Genomic DNA, 19,294 nt, shown 5'->3' with positions numbered 1-19,294 from the left:
AAAATATTTTTTTTTAAGAAACAATAAAACACTTTGAAATTGTGTACAATGTACACACAAACACATATTCTGCACATTTAATAGCCTTCATTCACGTTGGTATTAAATGTATCTGAGAAACCTTTTTAGGTAGTGACTTCATGTATGTAGGGCTATATAAACCCTTAATTCTAAATGTTTTGCCGAGCATGAAAGTGAACTCTGACCTAATTTGGCTGTCATATTGAGATTGTGTGACTGTTAGACATTGTAGCTGCAAAGACAGTAATCTTTTTTAATTATTGTCTTAGTGACTGGTACACAGCTGTACTGTATTCTTTGATTTTCTTACTTAAGTTCCATTACCAGTGTTGACCTGTACAGAATTAACCCTTTCACTGCCCCATTGATTTGAATTCTGACTATATCAGTGGTACAGACCACAGGCTCTGACATTATGGTCTTGGCATAGTTGTATTCATTAATTCTATCAATACATTTCCATTACAGGTGGTATCCACTAAAAATGTGACCTTTCACAGCCACCTTTTTTAACCACTTTTTCACATTTCAGTTTTGCTTTATGTTTACAAACCTTCCTTTATTCTAGTTAACCTTTCATATCAGAATGTAGTCTTTCATACATACATGAACAGTCCATCTATTGTATATTTATTGAAACAGCTACTAATCTATCTGCAGTACAGTATGTTCCTATAATTTGTAACTAGTGAGGTGATCTTTGACAACATCATTTTTACCTTCTTTTAGCACCTGGAAAACCAACCAGTGTTAATAGCACTGTTGAAAAAAATTCAATTAGAATTACATGGGCTTCACCTGAAAAACAAAATGGAAATTGCAAATTTCAAGTTAAGTGCCCTGACACAAGTAAGTATAAACAAAGAAGAAAGTTTAACTGAGAAATCGCAGCAAAAACACTTTTAAAGCATGAGCCTCTTTGTCGGCACCATTAAAGTGATTTGTAAACTATTTTCTTAAAACATTACACCACACTATAAAAGTTCACCTTTTGAAGTATTTTTTTCCAAGAGGCGGGATATTCACAGAATAAATAAACAGTAAAAAAAAATGATATAAAAGTATATATATATATATATATATATATATATATATATATATATTATCTTTCTTTTTTAACAAGTAGCTATTTTGTAAGTACAGGAACACACTGGAATATACAGATGTCAAGGGTGGTTGGAATTGCAATGCAAAGTATGACTCACTTGACACCTTGCCATGTTTTTTTCTTTTCTTTTCTTATTACATACATATATGTCACACATCACACATTGTCCCTTCATCCACCTGTATGTCACGCTTACATTTTTGTGTATATGTGGAGAAACGCTTATTTTATTGTGATTAAACATTATATTGCTAAATCTTCTACTATACTATTCTGTATTACTGTTGATATGCCATGGTCGTTAACTTTTAAATTTTACAGATCGCTCTAATTTTGAATTGACTAATGCAATAATCATTATAATCATGTTTTAATTACTGTATGTTTTCCCCTTGTGCATTTTCTTCCAGATTTCACTCCTGCACAGTTGCACAATCAATATATGTGTAGAAATGTTAAATACAATAAAACATATATCATGCAGGTTTTGGCATACAACCAGTGTGAAAATAATACATTTCATGGACAACCTGTGGAAGTACCAGTACATTGTAAGTACCTCGCCCCCAGTATTGGTAGCATTTGTTTGACAGGGAAGACTGGGGAGATTCAAACAATACGTGTGTAACAAAACGGGCACATGTACTGTATATGCAAACAAAGAATCACGCCAACTACTGTCTTCCTACTACATAAGCAAGTGAGGTTAAAATAGGCATTGCAACTTGTATTATTACTAGTCGTGTGTTTTGAATGTCCACTTTCTATAAACTGTAACCCAGCATCATCATAGCATTGATTTCATGGCCTATTTTATTTATTTATTTATGCATTGCGAAGGGTTGTATTTGTTTAATTTGTAGTAGCTTCAGTATTTTTTTATAACATTGCTTATAATAGCCAACCTATAAAGCACTGTCATTTTATCAAATGGCAATAATTTGAAATGTTGAATAAATGGTGTTGCATAAAAAAAATAAAAAAAACACAACTTAATGAACAGGCATCTAAAACCTTCCTACTGTATGCTTATGCTTTCCTAGTTCGTCAAATAGCTTTCAGGTAATAATGATTGTTTGGTGGTAAGGCCTTTATATATAGTAGAAAGTATGTTGCAAGCAGGATTTTAGTTGCTGAAGTCACATAAGCATAATGCATGACTTCCATGTCTTTTTTCATGTTTACATGAACAAAAAATGTTGTCAATTGTACGGCTTGTTAGCGTCAGATGTTGAATTGTGTATTAATTTTATAGTGTTTTTGATGCTTTCTCATTCATTGTATGACATTTTGTGAATGTGTCATGGAATTTAACGTCATTTTATGCTTTTGTGTTTTGTCGTGTGGAATGTTCTTTACCTTCAACTTCAGTCTGAGCAATATATGTTGGTATGCTTTGTACCATCATGCATGTTGATTGATGGCAATTTCTCCAAAAATGATTGTCTGAGAAGGTGTGAGCAAGTGTCTCAGACATTGTGCAGTTTTTAAATATGTTTGTGTCTAAAATCTGATGTTTAAAAGCAAATGTCTAATGAATTTCCTTTTTGATACCAGTCCCAGATAAACCAACGATATTTAATGTCCAAATGCCACAGCACAATGAAATACAAATAAATTGTGCATATGCAGCAAAAACTGGAGAAACTGAAGAATATAAGTATTTATCAAGGATTAAAAAACCAGATGAAACAGAATGGAAAATTTGGAAAACATGTGAATTCACTTATACAAATCTTCACTATAACACAGAGTATGAATTTGAGGTAGCCATGTTTGTTATGTTTTTTTTGTAAATTTAATTTTAGCTTCACCAAGTCCCATGTCTATTTATACTCCCCTCAGTCCTGTTTTTCTTTCATTGTTTGTGTCAAGTTTCAGATAATTATCACTGTGTTAGGCAATGACTGGGGTGAAGGTGGGAGAATGAGAAAGGTCTAGGGGTATGCATAGCCCTATCCCCAGAGTTTAAATCCAGGTACTGATTAGTGATGAGGGGCTAGTCATTGTCTTGCCTATTGAACATCAACCAGGCTTGTGTAGAAACTGTTGCTGATTGTTTTATTTTGTTTTTGTTAGTTTTTTTGTTTTTTTGTGGAGGCTTTACACTTTGTTTACTTTTACTATTTTTAAGTTAAGGAAAATAACAAAGTTGAAATAACATAATTTCAAGATTAAAGATGTAAAACTGACAGGACTATTTTATTTTAGGTACAAGTAAACAATACTCTTGTATTAAGTAAGAGTGCAACAATTAAAGCAACCACTAAGTGTAAGTTCCTCCTTTTTTTTTTTTTTTTGTATGCCTTCTCTAATTTCTCAACATTTCATAATCCAGAAATCTCTTTTTAAAACACCAGTGAACCTGATAGCATTAACATTAGTAATTAAACCAAAATAACTTAAACTGTTATCCGTTTCCAGAGATTTGAACAATAATAAAATACATATTACATTTGAATTAATAATATTAAATTTATACTCTCAAAAAAGACTCAAGGGCATTACATTTTCAACCTTTCAGGGTTGTTTCATACTAGTAACTGGTGCCATTTTTATGTAAGATGGTAAATATTGTAAAATGTACTTTTTCGATTTTAAATGTAATATTGTACTTCCCAGATAACGACAAAGCTTTGATTGGGTTCCTGGCATTCTTCATTGTTCTGACCTCTTTAACCATTGCCTTTATTGTATATAAAATCTACTTGCTACCGAAGAAAAATTCAGAGTAAGTACAATATAATTAGTATATGCTTTGCTTTTGTTTAGTTTTTCACTGCAATGGTAATTTTAATTACATATTTATACCGTTGTTGCTTGGGGGGAATATTTGTTCCTCATTTTACCCCATTTAGACTGCTTACTAAATAAATTCATATCGTCCACGCTTCAAAAACAGTCAAACTATGAATGTTCCCCACAGCATCAATATCAATTTTTAATGAATTAAATATTACACTCAAAATGTGTTTTTGCAATTCTATTGCAAAAATCTACTGTGGCCCTGTTTCCCCAGCCAAACAATACATGTCAACCTTGCAGTTATTATACCCCATGTGATCCCCTGGCTTGCACATTTAACTAACCATTGGATCACCATTGAGACTAGGGCTGTGTCCGAAGGTTCGAAGGTTCATTCACTAGCCAGGAGTTCGAAGATTGTTTTAAACCTCCGAAGGTCCATCAAACGGGTTCATGCACTGTTTTTTTTTCTTCTTCTTCTAATACAAGAAACTGTTTGACAATGTGTGAATACTATAAATCACATGTCACTCACATGCAAAATTCGACCTTTTAATTTGTATAATGCATATTACGTAAACAAAAGTTGTTAATAAAATCCACTACCACATTGTTATACATTACGTACAACTGGAGCAGGGTACAGTATCCAAAGCTGTGGGCTCGCACCTCTAGTGGTATCTTAAAGGGCTTTTACATGTCAGTTAAAACAGAAAGACAAATGCAATATCAATAAGTACTAAAAATAACAATAAAATAAGGTTGTGTCGCCGGCATAACATTGAAAATGCATACTGTGTTTACGAATTCTCACCCAGTGGTAGCATATACAAAGAAAACAACATGGGGCCAAGAATAGAATCCTGGAGGACACCACAAGCACTAGTAAACAATCTTGATACATACACCCCTAAAGAAACAAAGTACTGTCTGCTAGTTAGATATGATTTAGACCAGTTTAGAACTGACCAAAAACTGTACATTTCGAATAAATGAAATAGCCATATAAATATGTGGGGGGGGGTCGATAATTCCTGTTAATTCCTGTTAATTCCTGTTAATATCTTGTCGATATTAATTCCTGTTGCAATAAATATAGGAGGGCCCTAAATATATTTAACTTGGCCCCTTTTCTAGATATCAGATGTTTATATACCCAGTCGCTTTTCTGTAACAGCTCTTTTTGTACAGGTACAATGTTTTAGGTCAGTATCTTGAAAAGTTTTTTTTTTCTTTTTCTTTTTTTTTTTCTTTTACTAATACTGCATTTGTTTGCTTACTAGTTAAGTGGTTATATAAACCTGTTTTTACTCGTTCCAGCTCTTCTGATGAATCTGTAGAGCTCATTGGACATGGTAAGTATTATTTGCCTCAGCCTAATTCTTTTACATCTTTTCGTTTATTTCCTACATTCCTTGTATTTCTCATACTCTCCACAGATGAAGAAAAGCAGCTTCTCGATGTGGACCCCATCACAGCAGACAAGCTGCTGGACACTTATAAAAGGAAGATGGCTGATGACGGGAGAATCTTCCTTAGTGAATTTCAGGTAAAGATCAAGTTTATATAGAAATACTTAGAAACAGTTTTCCACAACATTGTTACTTCTGCCTCTTTTCCACTGTACAACCAAGCCACTCTGGGGCCATGCCGAGCACTCACCGGGCGGTTAAGGAGAGCCTGGGTTGTTTTTCCACTGCAGAGACGAGCCGTGCTACTGACATCACATGCAACAAAAGACAATTGTTACTAATTATTGTTATTAATTAACCCAGTTTGCCAAAAGATGCACAAACAAATGGTGTGCAAAAATAAATAGTTATATTTTGTAAATATTTAGGAATTTATTTTTTGTGAACAATTACTATTAAATTTTCTTTCTTTTCCTCACCCCTTGGGAAGAGGGAAATGGGGGAAACATTGCAGACCAAAAAATATCACAGCAATATAGAAATACAACTTAATATCAAGACAAAAACAAGAATAGTACAGCAACATGCAATAAACAATTGAAACTAAAATATCAAGGAAAGAGTATTCCTTAATAGATGAAAGTTGTCCTAGGAGGAAATGCCATAATATGTACTTACTCAAACAACTGTGCCACTTTCTTGGCAGCAGTATCCAATGTGTAGCCAAGTCGTAGATCTTTCCAAAAGAATTATGTAAATATACCAACCAGACAGAAGAAAAGGAGATAGATGGCTCAACCCAACCCTTCAGGATAGTTTTCATGGCCGCCATCATCCCTGCCAGGAAAAGCTTCTAAGATTATAATGGCAATGCTAACAGAGTCATTAGCCAGCAGAAGTACTTCAGGAGTGAGGGGCACAACAACCCCCACTAGAGAGCCCATAGTCGATACAACAAACTGCCAAAAGGTAATAATTTTCAGGCACTCCCAGAACATATGCAAGTATGTACCCGACACTCCCAAGGCACAAACCTGGCAGGCACGATCTGCTACCATATTCATCTGGAACCGCCTAAGTGGAGTAGCATAGAATCTGAGCCATTTTAAAATGAATAAGGTGAAGTGCCAGATTTTTAGACGACAAACAAATATTCTCCCAGATAGTATCCCAGTCAGGGATGACAGCTTACTCAACTCCCAATCCCAAATGGTAGTAATTGGAAGGGTCTTAACATTGTAGAGTTTATCATATATGCATGAAACAATAACTACACTAGGAGGAGAGCTGTAAAAGAGATTTATCAGGGATGAGGGCACAAAGGGGCACTCCAGCGGACCCTACATGCATGACAGGGTAGGTGCAGCCTGAGATATAAAAAGAAAGAGAGGCCTGGAAGAAAGTGTTCTTGCAAATCCTGAAAAAAGTAGAGTCTGCAATCAGTAAAGATATTACTCAGTGTATATGCTGCGCATCGACCCAGGAGAATAAACTAAAGGGTGTGAGCCAGTTAATGGTGAGGCATTACGCCAGATAGGGGATCGTGTGTGCAGTCCTGTAGGCGTACAAACAAAACGTTAACTTTATTCCAAGTTTGCAAATTACAGGCAAAAATGGTACTCATGCGAAAAAAAAATGCTTTAAACCAGAAAACGTGAGATCCTGCAAGTGGTATGGTTGAACAAAAATATCTTTAATGGGACACCAGGAAACAGGAGTTTTTAGGTAAAACCACATCTTCATAGCCCTGAGCTAGAAAGTCCAATAGTAATACTGGAAATTCGGTAGAACGAGACCCCCAGCAGATTTAGACTGCTGCCAAGTGGCTGTAAACTAGAACTTGTGTACTATTCTTCCATAAAAAGAAATACAAATGAAATAGAAATTAGGTGGTGTACCATCAAGGGCAAAAAATAAATACATGTTCTTCATATTGTAAATGTTCAGTATTGTAGTCTTTTTGCTTGCATTCGTACAGGTTACATACTTTTGTGTTTTAGAGTATACCAAGAATTTTCAGCAAATGCACAACAAAAGAGGCCCGCAAGAACTACAACCAGAACAAGAACCGCTACGTTGATATACTACCTTGTGAGTACAGATATAGCAGAACTGCTTGTAATACAGAATTCATATCAGGTTTTTTAAGGCGTTATATATACAGATAGTATTCACTTTTTTTTTTTTTTTTTTTAAGAAGTCTGATATGTTTTTCTTCAATAGATGATTATAATCGAGCCATTCTTTCCACAATTAATGGTGAAGCCGGGTCAGAGTATATCAATGCAAGCTTCATAGATGTAAGTATTTTGTTGCAAGCATTTTAGTGCTATCACTAATTATGAAAATGTGAAAGAAGTGTATACAGCAGACAGGTATTGTTCATTATTTTAAGGTATGCATGCAAAATATACAACAATATTCACTGACATACCTATATTTTTACAGGGCTACAAAGAACCGAAAAAATACATTGCTGCCCAAGGTATTTTCTTTTATAGTTTGTTTAAACTATGAGGGGATGTTATTTTGGAAGCTATGAAGATCTAAACCCTGAACAATGTTGTGTATGTTTGTTAGGTCCCAAGGATGAGACAATCGATGATTTCTGGAGAATGATTTGGGAGCAGCAATCATCCATTATCGTTATGGTGACCCGTTGTGAGGAAGGAAATAGGGTGAAGTAAAACCTCATTAAACCAGTTAAATAAACTGAAAATAATAGCACTGATTATCCATGTACTACATCATTGCTACAAATAGGGGTTACGGTAGGCTTAACTCACACACTCAAATAGAAAAGTCTGCCCATTTTTGTCTTAGCACTTTAATAGGTCATTTTAAGATAAAATGAGGAACATACAAAAATTCTGAATTTATTTATGAAATATTGGTTAAAATGTTACTGCGTATTACCTTTCACTTCAGAGCGGTGAGCACTGGATGTAGTAGCCACTAGAGGCAGGTAGAAGGTGAAAATCAAAAGGTGTTAAAATACTGTAATAGTAAGAGTTAGTTTGATAAGGACAGTTTTATTGGTTAGTTTTAGGTTTAAGTTTAGGGCATGGGAGTCCGTCACCAAATGTTTTTTAAACCTCATTCTGTTTAAAATAACGTCCTCAATCACAGATGTGCCAGCAGAGGAAGTTAAAGTGATCACAACGAAAGATCATATCCCGTATATGCAAAATAAGGCATTCTTTAAAAAAAAAAAAAAAAAAAAAGAAAAAGAAAAAGAAAAACATTACTTAAGAGCAAGCAGTTCTCAGAAATCCTGCTACGATGTCAAGTGTAAAAGTGTAATTGCAAAACGTTGTCAAAAATCATGAACTGAGTGGGCTGCTTCTAAAACACAGAGTAACAATGGTGAGGCACACAGATATACAGAACATTTCTGAATTCCTAAAAACTGATTTCTTGTAGGAAATCAGTGTGCTGACTGACCCTTACTCACCAGTGCTTTTTACTGTATACAATTAATGATATCAATATTTTGCCAGAATAAATGTAGTTTTTTTTTTTTTTTTTTTTTTTTTTAAATATATTTCAAACAAGAAATGTTTTAAAGCTATAAAATTGAAAGGTTACCATATTACTTTTTATCTGTATGCTAGAGAAAGCTAAAAAAGCAGACGGATTAGGTAAGTCTGTAGTTCACAAAACAAAATTCAATGTAGTCATTTTTTCAGACAAAAATAAATAAATTGGTCGAGAACAAATATGTAAATATATATTGGTCTTGTTAAAATGTTACCCTGAAATTTGACTTTTGACCTTTTTGGTCTCACAGTGCATATAAAATGACCCATTCTTAATTATTACTAATTTACTTTACACATCTTAAATAATAAATAGTGAGAAAACAAAAAAATAATCTATTAGATTTTTTTTTTTGTTGTTGTTGTTGTTTTTTAACCCTTTCCACAGCCTTACTCTCTCAGTTGAGTTAGTGGTACGCAGTAGTACAGTGGAGTCATTATTAGGGTGATGATATATTTTTGAAAGCTATAGGAAAGCACACTAAGTTGATCAAAAGAATAACAAGCCGTCTGTCCAGATATTCTTGTACAGAACATTTTTATTTGTATTTATATTTTTGCTGGCGGGAAATCACTTGAGTTCAGTGTACAGACAACTGCAGGCAGAGAAAAGCAGCGTGAAGTTAAAGAACTCACACATTCAAACAACGAGGCGCGCAAAGAAACCTGGACCAGTAAGGTAATTATTACTAATTAGATTAAATCAATTTAATCTGTATTTCTTGACATTCGTTAGTCTGACTTTCATAATTGGAGTCGTCGTCATCGTCCCCAGGCAACACTAATGGACATTTTACAGTACTGGTTTTCATCAAATTTTGGCTTAAGTCTGAGTTGTTAATTAATTCTGAGGACGCCCATTGTTTTTTGTTTGTTTGGGTGCTTTAAAAAAAAAAAAATTAAATTAAAAAGCAGTATGTATTATAATGCTACAGCTGTATTATTTTGTTTTACTGTATTTTTTGTAAATACGTTTAGAATGTTTTTATTGTCCATATTTTTTTTTTCTTTAAAAAAATATAACATGGGTCAAAGATGAGGCATTTGGTAGAATTGTGTGTTTTTGAGTGAGTTAAGCGTAGCGCACCCCAAATATGAATTATTTATATAACTTGTTTTGTTGTGCCGTTAAGTACAGTAGTACTGTATCTACATCATGTTCCTTTTAAATATTCCATGTAGCTAACTACAACATTTACAGGTTGTGTATAATACATTTAGTTGGCAGACTTGTTTCAGCAATGTTACCAAAATGATACATGTAAAATACGCGGTGCTGATTTAATGGATCTTTTTTATTTTGTTCTAGAACAAATGTGCTCAGTATTGGCCAACTAAGGTGAACGAAACCAAGAACCTTCATCTGTTTGATGTGAAGCTAAATGAAGAAAACAAATACCCTGACTACATCATTCGAAAGCTCACCATCAAAAAATTATTCAGAACTTGTTCAGCACACGTCTTTAAGGTAAGGGCTCAAATATTGTATTATCATAACAAAACCCTGCAAATTAACAGGGTAATTAGTATAATGTATTTCGCCTATGCAACTTAGTAATTTGTACTTAGCGGTATTTAAACAGATTCATGGTTAATTGCAAGAAAACTACCCAGTCCAGTAAACTTGTGGGCACAAATACGGATGACATCAGATTTAACAAGACCATTAAAATAAAGTATTATGAGAGATACAAAGAAAATGGAGCAATGTCTGCATAGGAAGCTCAAGTATTGAAAAGCCCCATTTTTAAGTTAGCAAAAAGTAAAAATTATTCTTCAAAACTATATTTCTTTTATTTTTATTTTTTTTAGATAACATTTTAAAAATGCAGAACCTTGGTTGTAGATAAAGTAGCTAACGAAGAAAAAGGGAAGCCAAATAATCCCTTTCTGTTGTGTTAGTGGATATTCTAAAAGCTAAATTCCCCCGTTCCTGCCTGTTTACAGGAGAACATGAATAACTCTGAGCGAGTTGTGACTCACATCCAGTTTACCAGCTGGCCTGACCACGGAGTCCCAGACGATCCTCAGCTGCTTCTGAAGTTACGCCGAAGAGTGAACTCTTTCAACAACGTCTTCAGTGGCCCGATTGTCATTCACTGCAGGTATGACTGAAGAACCTTGCAGCTGCCTATTCATGTGAAGTGTTGTTCTGTTTTTTTTTTTTTTACTGTACTGTTTCAAGGGTTGGTAACTTAATTAGCCGAGTTCAATAGATTGGAGTTGAGATGAGAGAGACACAGAGAGTTTGTGGATGAAACACCGCTCAGGCGTCCAGGTTTTATTGAGAATCATAGGCAGTCAGGTGCAGGAGTATGTGCTGCCTGTAGGCTACCAACAACGGTCACCCTAGTGCAGAAAACCATACAAATGTAAACATGACGGCGAAGTACAAAAAGACAAAAACAAAAGGTGGCCAAGCGCTGCTCCCACGGGTCCCGCTTCAGGAACCTTCACCTTGCATAACCTAAATAAACCGAGGAGGGTTTAAAATCCCCTAAATGAATCCCTACCGACTGTTCTTATGATCCCGGTTAAACACTCAGTGGTCCTCAGTGTTGGCCCACTCATGCTGGATGAACACACAGTCATGAGACTTTCCGTCTGTAAACAAAGCATGGAATAGCACAGAACAAAAGACTGGCTTTCCAGACCCTTTTTAAAGGCAGATGATCAATGTTTATTGATTATCAATTCTTCAGTGGACACCTGGCCACTTGCTGCACTTTCATTTCAATTAGGCACACTGTCAAAAATTCAGCATCTTTATGTACAAATCAAACAAAAACATATTCTTTACAGGGGCAGACCTCACCCTTGTCACAGATGTAAACAGTATTTGTGCTACACTTTTCCTGGTCACATTAAATGCACTAGTTTGCTTTCTGTTTAGTAAATCACTTAGTAAGTTATTTTCATTGAATCGTGTAAATTTAAGAATTTTGTAGTCCTTGTTGCCCATCGAAGTATAGATTTCTTTACAAACAGGCAGCAGCGATCAGAGGGGTCCACCACAATCAGGTCAATCACTTCAACGTCTCCACTTCTGGTGGATTAAAAAAAAATAAAACACACCCTTAAACCAGCTGGCTACCTGTCAGAAACCAGAGCTGGCAATTCAGTTTCACATCTCTCAGTGGAATTCAGACAAGGGGGATTATAGTAGCAAAGAGACACTGAACATGTGTATTGAAGTTAACCTTTCAGTAAATGAATGCTTTTTAGCTGTGTTGCACAACTTTGCTGACTATTGACTAGTTTTGTTCCTTCACAGTGCTGGAGTAGGTCGTACTGGTACCTATATTGGCATAGATGCCTTGATAAAAGAGTTGGAGGCAGAGGAGCGTTTCGATGTTTACAGCTATGTGGTAAGACTCCGTCGCCAGCGCTGCCTCATGGTGCAAGTAGAGGTAAGTTTGGGCTTTTTTTTTTTCAAATAAAGATATGGTTATGTTTTTTTATACTGTAAACAGCTGTGTAGTTCATATTATAACTGTAAAAACTATTTTCTTGTTATATAATCAGAATTCCGTCATAATAGATACATAACATTTATCCAGAATACAGTAAAGTTTTTGTCCTCAATTTTCTGTTCATTGTGAGGGTAATTTTCTCAGTAAATCACTGTGGTCTGTGGGGTTAATGGGTTAGTGCTTGGGACAAAGCTTATTTAGATGCCTTGCTCTAGTATTAATGTTACACTAGGCTCAGGCAGCCTCTGCAGTAAGCAGTTATTGCACCCTCTGATTTCCACAGTACAGTACGGTATGCTGTTACATTTGTTTTATTGACATAACCGATGGATGCACTTATTGTGTGAATAAGTACAGCATTGCCATTTACCATGAATGGATGATTACTTCATGCGAATTCAGCAGGAAATTGTGCACTTCAGTTTTTAAACTGGTTACTCGATTCCCAATTGCAGAACCAGTACATATTGATCCACCAGGCTCTGCTTGAACACAGTCAGTTTGGTGAAACTGAGCTTGCCCTCTCTGAACTGCATTCCTCCCTGAACGCTTTAAAGGCACGTGACTCTCCAAGAGAGCCGTCCCTTCTAGAGGCAGAATTCCAGGTCAGTCTCAAAGAATTGATTATGACACAAGAATCTTTCTTATTAGTTTGTGATAGCCACCATTTCAGCCAAATGAAAACAAAAGGACCCATAACCTGGGCGTTAAAACTCATTTTTTTCATTTTCTTTTATTTTTGTAACCTTATATATGCACAAAATATATAATCTCTGGTTCCCTTTCCTTCTGTTGAAGATCTTTTGATTATTTGCTTGCATTTATACTTCAATGTGGAATATGCAGATATATCAAACAAACACTCTGTATATGAAAGGATCCTGTTTGGATTTTTAAATACATCTTTCATAACTATTGACACTTGAACATATAAGACATTCAGTATATAGTACAATAATTCAGTTTTCTCAACCGTTATGACTGTATCTTTCTTGACCACATTTTACCTCATGATATCAACTTCTGTCAAAATTACTGACTGTCTAAAACAGTGCTGTTTATAGGATTCTCTGGGCTTTGCTTCCAAGTGATTGATAGTGCCAGTGTTTGAAGGAAAAAAAGTTCAATGTAATGCTTAAGGCTTCATAGGTGTTTAAAGGTTAACATTAAGTAACGTATATTAACACATAATGCATAATGTATTCTAATATTTAAAAATACACACCTTATATTTCTTTCAGAGACTTCCCAAGTACAGAAACTGGAGGTTACAAGCTGTAGGACAACGTGAAGAAAATACAGACAAAAATCGCTATCCCACTGTTGTTCCATGTAAGTATTAGGCTGACTGGCTAACCATGGAGAGTATTAACGCAATAACCTACAAACACTTTGAGATTATTATTTAAATTAAGATTTAGAAAGTGTTCTAAAGGTGCAGAACATTGATACCCTGTCTGATCAAATATAACATTGTATTTGCATTCCTGGTTGTTTGATTGTCTTTTTATGATAATTGAGTGTATTTGTGATTGTTCCAATATGTGGTTACAGATGATTATAACAGAGTGCTTATTAAGCTGGAAGATGAGACGAGCCAAGACAGCGATCATGAAGAAGGCACTGAGGAGTCCTCTGATGAAGAAAGCGATTGGGAAGACTCGACCAAATACATCAATGCATCTTACATAAATGTACGTAACAGCTTTTTATTAATCTAAGGTATGTATTGGGACATTTTAGTTTGGCAGACCTTTTCAAGACAAGAAAAGAGAAGTAAACTTAGCTGCTACAAGCAATGTACTGCTTTAGAGTAGTTTGAAGTCCTCTGAATTGCCCCCTTTGTTCTGTTACAATGTGTTGGTACTGATTCTAATTCCCAAATGATCTATCTTTAAATCATTGTTTTGGTATATTATTGCAGGGTTACTGGAGCAAAAGATCTGTGATTGCTGCTCAGGGGCCACTTCCAAATACCATTGCAGACTTCTGGCACATGATCTTCCAGAAAAAAGTAAAAGTCATTCTTATGCTAACAGACTGCAAAGAAGGAGACAAGGTAAGTCATTACCTTCTGCTTTTTATATAACTGAAAACAGTGTGACATGTTTTATTAGAATGAGTTGGTGGAAAATGTAATCCATTCATGCACATCAACTTATTTATGACAGAAGCATATGCAGTGTTCAGATTAGGTTACAACTTGATCTGATTTCTAGGATTATTGTGCTTCATACTGGGAAGATGAGAAGAAGTTATATGGTGAGGTTGAAGTTGAGGTTACCGACTGCAACAAAGCTTCCGGCTACACAGTCCGTGCTATTGAAATAAGGCACACCAAGGTAGGAGACTTTATTTCCATTGACCACTAGAATTCAACCACAAATGTGAGACATAAATCTACTAATGTGTTGTGGAGAGTGTATTTGTTTTCAAATACGGTTCAAATACGGTAGCTGATTGATGTGTGTATATTTATTTATTTTATTTTTTTTGTAGAGAAAAGAAACACGAAAAATCTACCAATATTATTATCACATGTGGAGTGGGTTGGAACTTCCAGAAAGCCCAAAGGAGCTGGTTGCTCTGATAAAAAACATAAAACAGAAGATTCCATCAAAATATGACCATGATAAATCCAGTCAGGATAAGAACGTGCCATTGGTTGTTCACTGCAAGTAAGTCACATTAACTTTTTTCTGTCCTACAACACTGTACCATGATAAAAGCATAACATAGTAAAAAAAAAAAATAAATACATGACTTGCATAGTGGCAACATTGGAAAATGAACCCTCTCTCTCCACAAATAGACATTCTACAAGTTTGTCATCAACAGCATGCCCTGGAGGAACAATTGCCCAAAGTCTTTTCACCTGTTACCTAAGCTACAGTCCTGTGTAGTGTGCATATTAGTCTTCTTGACTGAATAAACAAACCTGATACTTTTAAATTATATAAACAATTGGCTTCCAAGGGGCTACACATAGAGCAAGTGACCTTGTTTTTATATTTTTATTTTTTTTATTAAGAGTTAAAAATAGTTTTCAAAAATAATTATGTATGGAGTGGTATAAATCACAGATCTTATTTGGGTTAATTTCTGGGGGGGGGGTCGGTTGATATTTCTTTCTAGTGATGGATCAACAAGAACTGGGATATTCTGTGCTCTCTGGAATCTCATGGACAGTGCAGAAACTGAAGGGGTGGTAGATGTGTTCCAGACTGTAAAAGCTCTGCGTAAAGAAAGGCCAGGATTACTGACATCCTTTGTAAGTACCAAACCAAGTGCAATGTGTTTTTGGTTTTACAGTATTGTAATATCCAAACTGTGATTTTAGCTATACTGCTACCACATACAAAAAGATATACTCCTAATACAACATAATTATAAGGATTTTAACATTGTGTAGTCAGTAGATTAATTTGGATGTTTGAAATGAGCTTATTGAACATTTGAACAGAGCAACATTTTGCACAGCGTGGGTTTAAAGATTATTGTATTGTAATTTGTGGGCCTAAATAGACAATTCACTTTATTGATATATGTATTAAGACAATTCCATAAATAACAATATGTGTTCTAAAATGTATGAATAAATAAGGAATAAGGGCATGTCTGTACATCTTCAAAAAACGTTACTGTCACCCTTTAATTCATTTAGTCTTTAAAACCATGGGGTATTATTCAGGTATTGTATTTTTGAAACTAACAGATACCTCTTTCAATAGGAACAATATAAGTTCTTGTATGATGTGATGGCGAACACCTTTCCTGCCCAGAACGGGAAGGTGAAGTCAAGTTCTGCCCAGGCAGAGGACACTGTTGAGGTTGTCAATGAAGCAGGAGCGAAGGAGCAGCCTAAAGGCAGTCAGCCAGACAAACAAGATCCTGTCAAGTCCAGTGCTGGAGATGCCTCACCCAACTCCACAGAGCAGGAATCTGCAGTCAAACAAACCCCCAGTACTGCTGAGAAAACAGCAGTAGAAAGCTCTACCAGTGGCCCAGCCCTCAGAGCCAGTTAAAAAAGATGAAACACGTGTATGCTAAATGTGTTAGTTTTTTTTTTTTTTTATGTTTATAGCTTTTATTTTTGCAGACCATGTTTTCATGAAAACCATGAGAAGATCAAGGACAAGATTTTTAACCTGAACAGATGAATGTATGTTATTATCTTGCATGCTCATACTGGACTCAGGCCATCAAAGTGGTATATGCATACGGAAAGCTAAACGCACCGAAATTTTTACAGTAGATTAGTTGAGGGTAGTGTAAGGAGAAATAATTTGCTAAATTGTACATCAACCCAGTTACTTTTTCACCATACCTTTTAATGTGTCACGTGCATGCTTAAGATTGCAAAAATCAGGAATTTTAAAATGAAAGTTACCACAGTAGCACAGCAAATTACGTTTATTCCAGTTCCCTAGACACTTGAGAGTACTTTGATGATAAAGTTCTCTTTCCAACCTTCCTGATCATGAGATGGCTCCCATCCTATAGTTCCCAAGCCAGGCTGGGCTGTGTTTTGTTCAACACCACTGAAACATCCATTTAGCAAACTGAAAACATCTCCCAATAACTAGCTGCTGGTACTGTTCATCAGTGTTTGAAATTAGAAGGGACAGTGATTTAACCCCTTGTTTGCACTACTTGTCTATATCTTACCAAACTATAACTGCTTTGTTAAGGCTTTTGCACATTTTTAAAATTTATTATATAGTGTATATTAGAGTGAATGCATATGATTTAATTAATCTTATGAACATTTTCTCTTGTTTGAATGCTTTTTAATTTTCTATGCTAAAATCATACTTTTATGTGGTGCTGTATATGTACAGAAACCATTTATATTTGTATTGTAATGTTATGAGGGGATTGACATTTTGGTGGAGTCAATGAGTGTGCACATATGATGCAGGCAGAGAAAACACATGGATCCCTGGCCATGTTGTACCACATACAATTACACTCCATGTTGTATATGTCGTTGTCAGCATAATTAAATTTTATGAAACATAAACAGTGAAAAAAATGTACCATGGTCAAAACAATTCAATAAGATCAAACTTTGTTTTTCATATTTCTACTGATTTTGGTATTGTACGAAATGTAAGGCATAAAGTGTATCATATATGAATTTGTCAGTCTGGTTTTAATTAAAAAAAAAAATTCCAATTGAAATGGATTTATTTATTTATCTGGTAATGAATACTGAAAGGACTTGTCCGATTCTTTATATATATTGTATTAAAAATACGGTATATGTGTTTATCTGTGTGAAGAATGAAAAAATTAGCTTTGTGACGACAACATTTTCTTAATACTTTTATACGTAAATACTGTGCAATGTGCAGCACTCACACTTTATAAAGGGGCTGTTTTAAAGAAAACGAACCCCTATAAACTGAGTAAAAGCAACCAGTTTAAAATAACAGTAAAGACTCTTGCAATGTTTGTCCTTGATACAACCTATTTATTGGCAAGGACGCCGTTCTGAAGAGTTCTCAAGTACAATTACAAAAACGACCGTTTCAACCTAAACGAAAACGGTGTTTGTGGTTTTAATACGCAGTGCACCAAACTGTAGTCCCCCACACAGAGAACTGTCTATTTATAAAGGGGACACTGCACAAAGAAAAACACGACACAGACTGTTTTAGTTTATTAGCTTTTGTTAAGTGTAGTTTCAGCCAATTGGGGGCAGGGATAAAGCGGAGCAGGCTGACCTTCCACGTGTACACCAGCAGAGGGCGCACTTCAATCCTGAAAGGACAGGGGAAACCTGAATTAACACCAAGGACTGGGTGAATGTAATTTGAACCTAATACTCACCTGTTGCTCATAATGGGACCTGCAGTAACAGCGTGTCTCTCAGGAGAAGAGACTACAGACCGGGGCTTACTTACCTTTTAACCTGCAAAAGAACAGTACAACAATTACACCGCCAGTCTCAAAAGGATACCAATAAGATAATTACAACTATACTTGTGGAAATCGGGTGATCTTCTACTCTTGGATACAGCCTTCAGCTAGCCAAAATCCACTGGAAAACCCAAACTGGACTTTGCCAAGTGCAGTAAAAATGCTGGACTGTAGTGTTTTACTGCAATTATATTTCTGTTGCCATTTAAGTAAAACATTTTACCTGCTTTGAGGTTAGCGCAAATAGGGCTGAGTTAGGGAGCTCAAGAAGTTTAGTTAGTGCCCAGAGTGGCAGGTTTTGTTTTATTTATTTTGGTGTTCAATACACTGCTGTAAATAATAAAACTGCTTTATTGCAACTGCAATTTCTGGTTCCTGTGTGCTCTCTCATGCTGCCGGTTAGCTACCACATCAAACAACTGAACATAAATAGTTCACATATGGTGGGAGAAGTGGAATACCAAACTGAAGTGATTCAAGCTACAGTACCTTATCTTTACAGCACAGTGAAATGGTAACACAACCTGGAATCATGGCAACCAACAATGAGTTGGTTTGTGTGCTGGTAACAGCTACTGCAGCGCAGCAAGAACTCACCCAAGTACAACAAGAAACCAACCATCAACATGAAGCCTTATTAATGGAAGCCAGGGAGGAACAACTGGATTCATATGGAACCTGGAGCAAGGGAGTACCAGAACCGCCATCTAAAGCACCATATGCTCAACGCAGGTTTTGAACAAAATGTCCACTGCAGACAACATAAAAGCATTTGTGTCGACGTATATATATTGTAAAAGATCCTCACAACTCACGTCGTTCGTTGCCCCTTTAAAAGCAGACCCAAGACTCAGAAATTGATTTTTCCAGCACTTCCGCGATATTTTTAATAAACACAAATGAACACCAAGAAAACAAACAAAACAGAAACAAACCCCTAGCTCTCTCTTGGAGCTCTGACTAAACATTAACGAGAACCTAACTAAGCACTCAGGACGGCCAAGCCATTTACCTGACACAAACACCAAAACACAAACTCACACGGGCTTCACTCAGCACTCTCTGTGATAC

The 19,294-nt window shown here is 35.6% G+C and overlaps 1 protein-coding gene across 10 annotated transcripts in view; it reads left to right on the top strand.

The window, feature by feature from the left end:
* The window catches only part of LOC121326972 (receptor-type tyrosine-protein phosphatase C-like), a 60,751-nt gene extending 43,269 nt beyond the window's left edge, over positions 1-17,482 (top strand). For all 10 annotated transcript variants that reach the window (XM_041270654.1, XM_041270662.1, XM_041270657.1 and 7 more), the window contains 22 exons: positions 751-870; positions 1,540-1,680; positions 2,687-2,895; positions 3,341-3,401; positions 3,752-3,860; positions 5,195-5,229; positions 5,314-5,423; positions 7,287-7,377; positions 7,510-7,586; positions 7,735-7,771; positions 7,867-7,964; positions 10,135-10,293; positions 10,773-10,930; positions 12,100-12,235; positions 12,754-12,903; positions 13,540-13,630; positions 13,853-13,992; positions 14,223-14,357; positions 14,518-14,640; positions 14,798-14,976; positions 15,434-15,569; positions 16,030-17,482. In XM_041270654.1, coding sequence (XP_041126588.1) covers positions 751-870; positions 1,540-1,680; positions 2,687-2,895; positions 3,341-3,401; positions 3,752-3,860; positions 5,195-5,229; positions 5,314-5,423; positions 7,287-7,377; positions 7,510-7,586; positions 7,735-7,771; positions 7,867-7,964; positions 10,135-10,293; positions 10,773-10,930; positions 12,100-12,235; positions 12,754-12,903; positions 13,540-13,630; positions 13,853-13,992; positions 14,223-14,357; positions 14,518-14,640; positions 14,798-14,976; positions 15,434-15,569; positions 16,030-16,323 — 2,789 coding nt within the window. In that variant the 3' untranslated portion in view covers positions 16,324-17,482. The remainder of the gene's footprint in view (positions 1-750; positions 871-1,539; positions 1,681-2,686; positions 2,896-3,340; positions 3,402-3,751; positions 3,861-5,194; positions 5,230-5,313; positions 5,424-7,286; positions 7,378-7,509; positions 7,587-7,734; positions 7,772-7,866; positions 7,965-10,134; positions 10,294-10,772; positions 10,931-12,099; positions 12,236-12,753; positions 12,904-13,539; positions 13,631-13,852; positions 13,993-14,222; positions 14,358-14,517; positions 14,641-14,797; positions 14,977-15,433; positions 15,570-16,029) is intronic.
* The last annotated feature ends 1,812 nt before the right edge of the window (positions 17,483-19,294 follow it).

Source organism: Polyodon spathula, chromosome 14 (genome assembly GCF_017654505.1).
Source record: "Polyodon spathula isolate WHYD16114869_AA chromosome 14, ASM1765450v1, whole genome shotgun sequence".
NCBI lineage: Eukaryota > Metazoa > Chordata > Actinopteri > Acipenseriformes > Polyodontidae > Polyodon > Polyodon spathula.
Note: the sequence above shows the minus strand (reverse complement) of the source record. Positions and strands in the feature narration are given on the sequence as shown.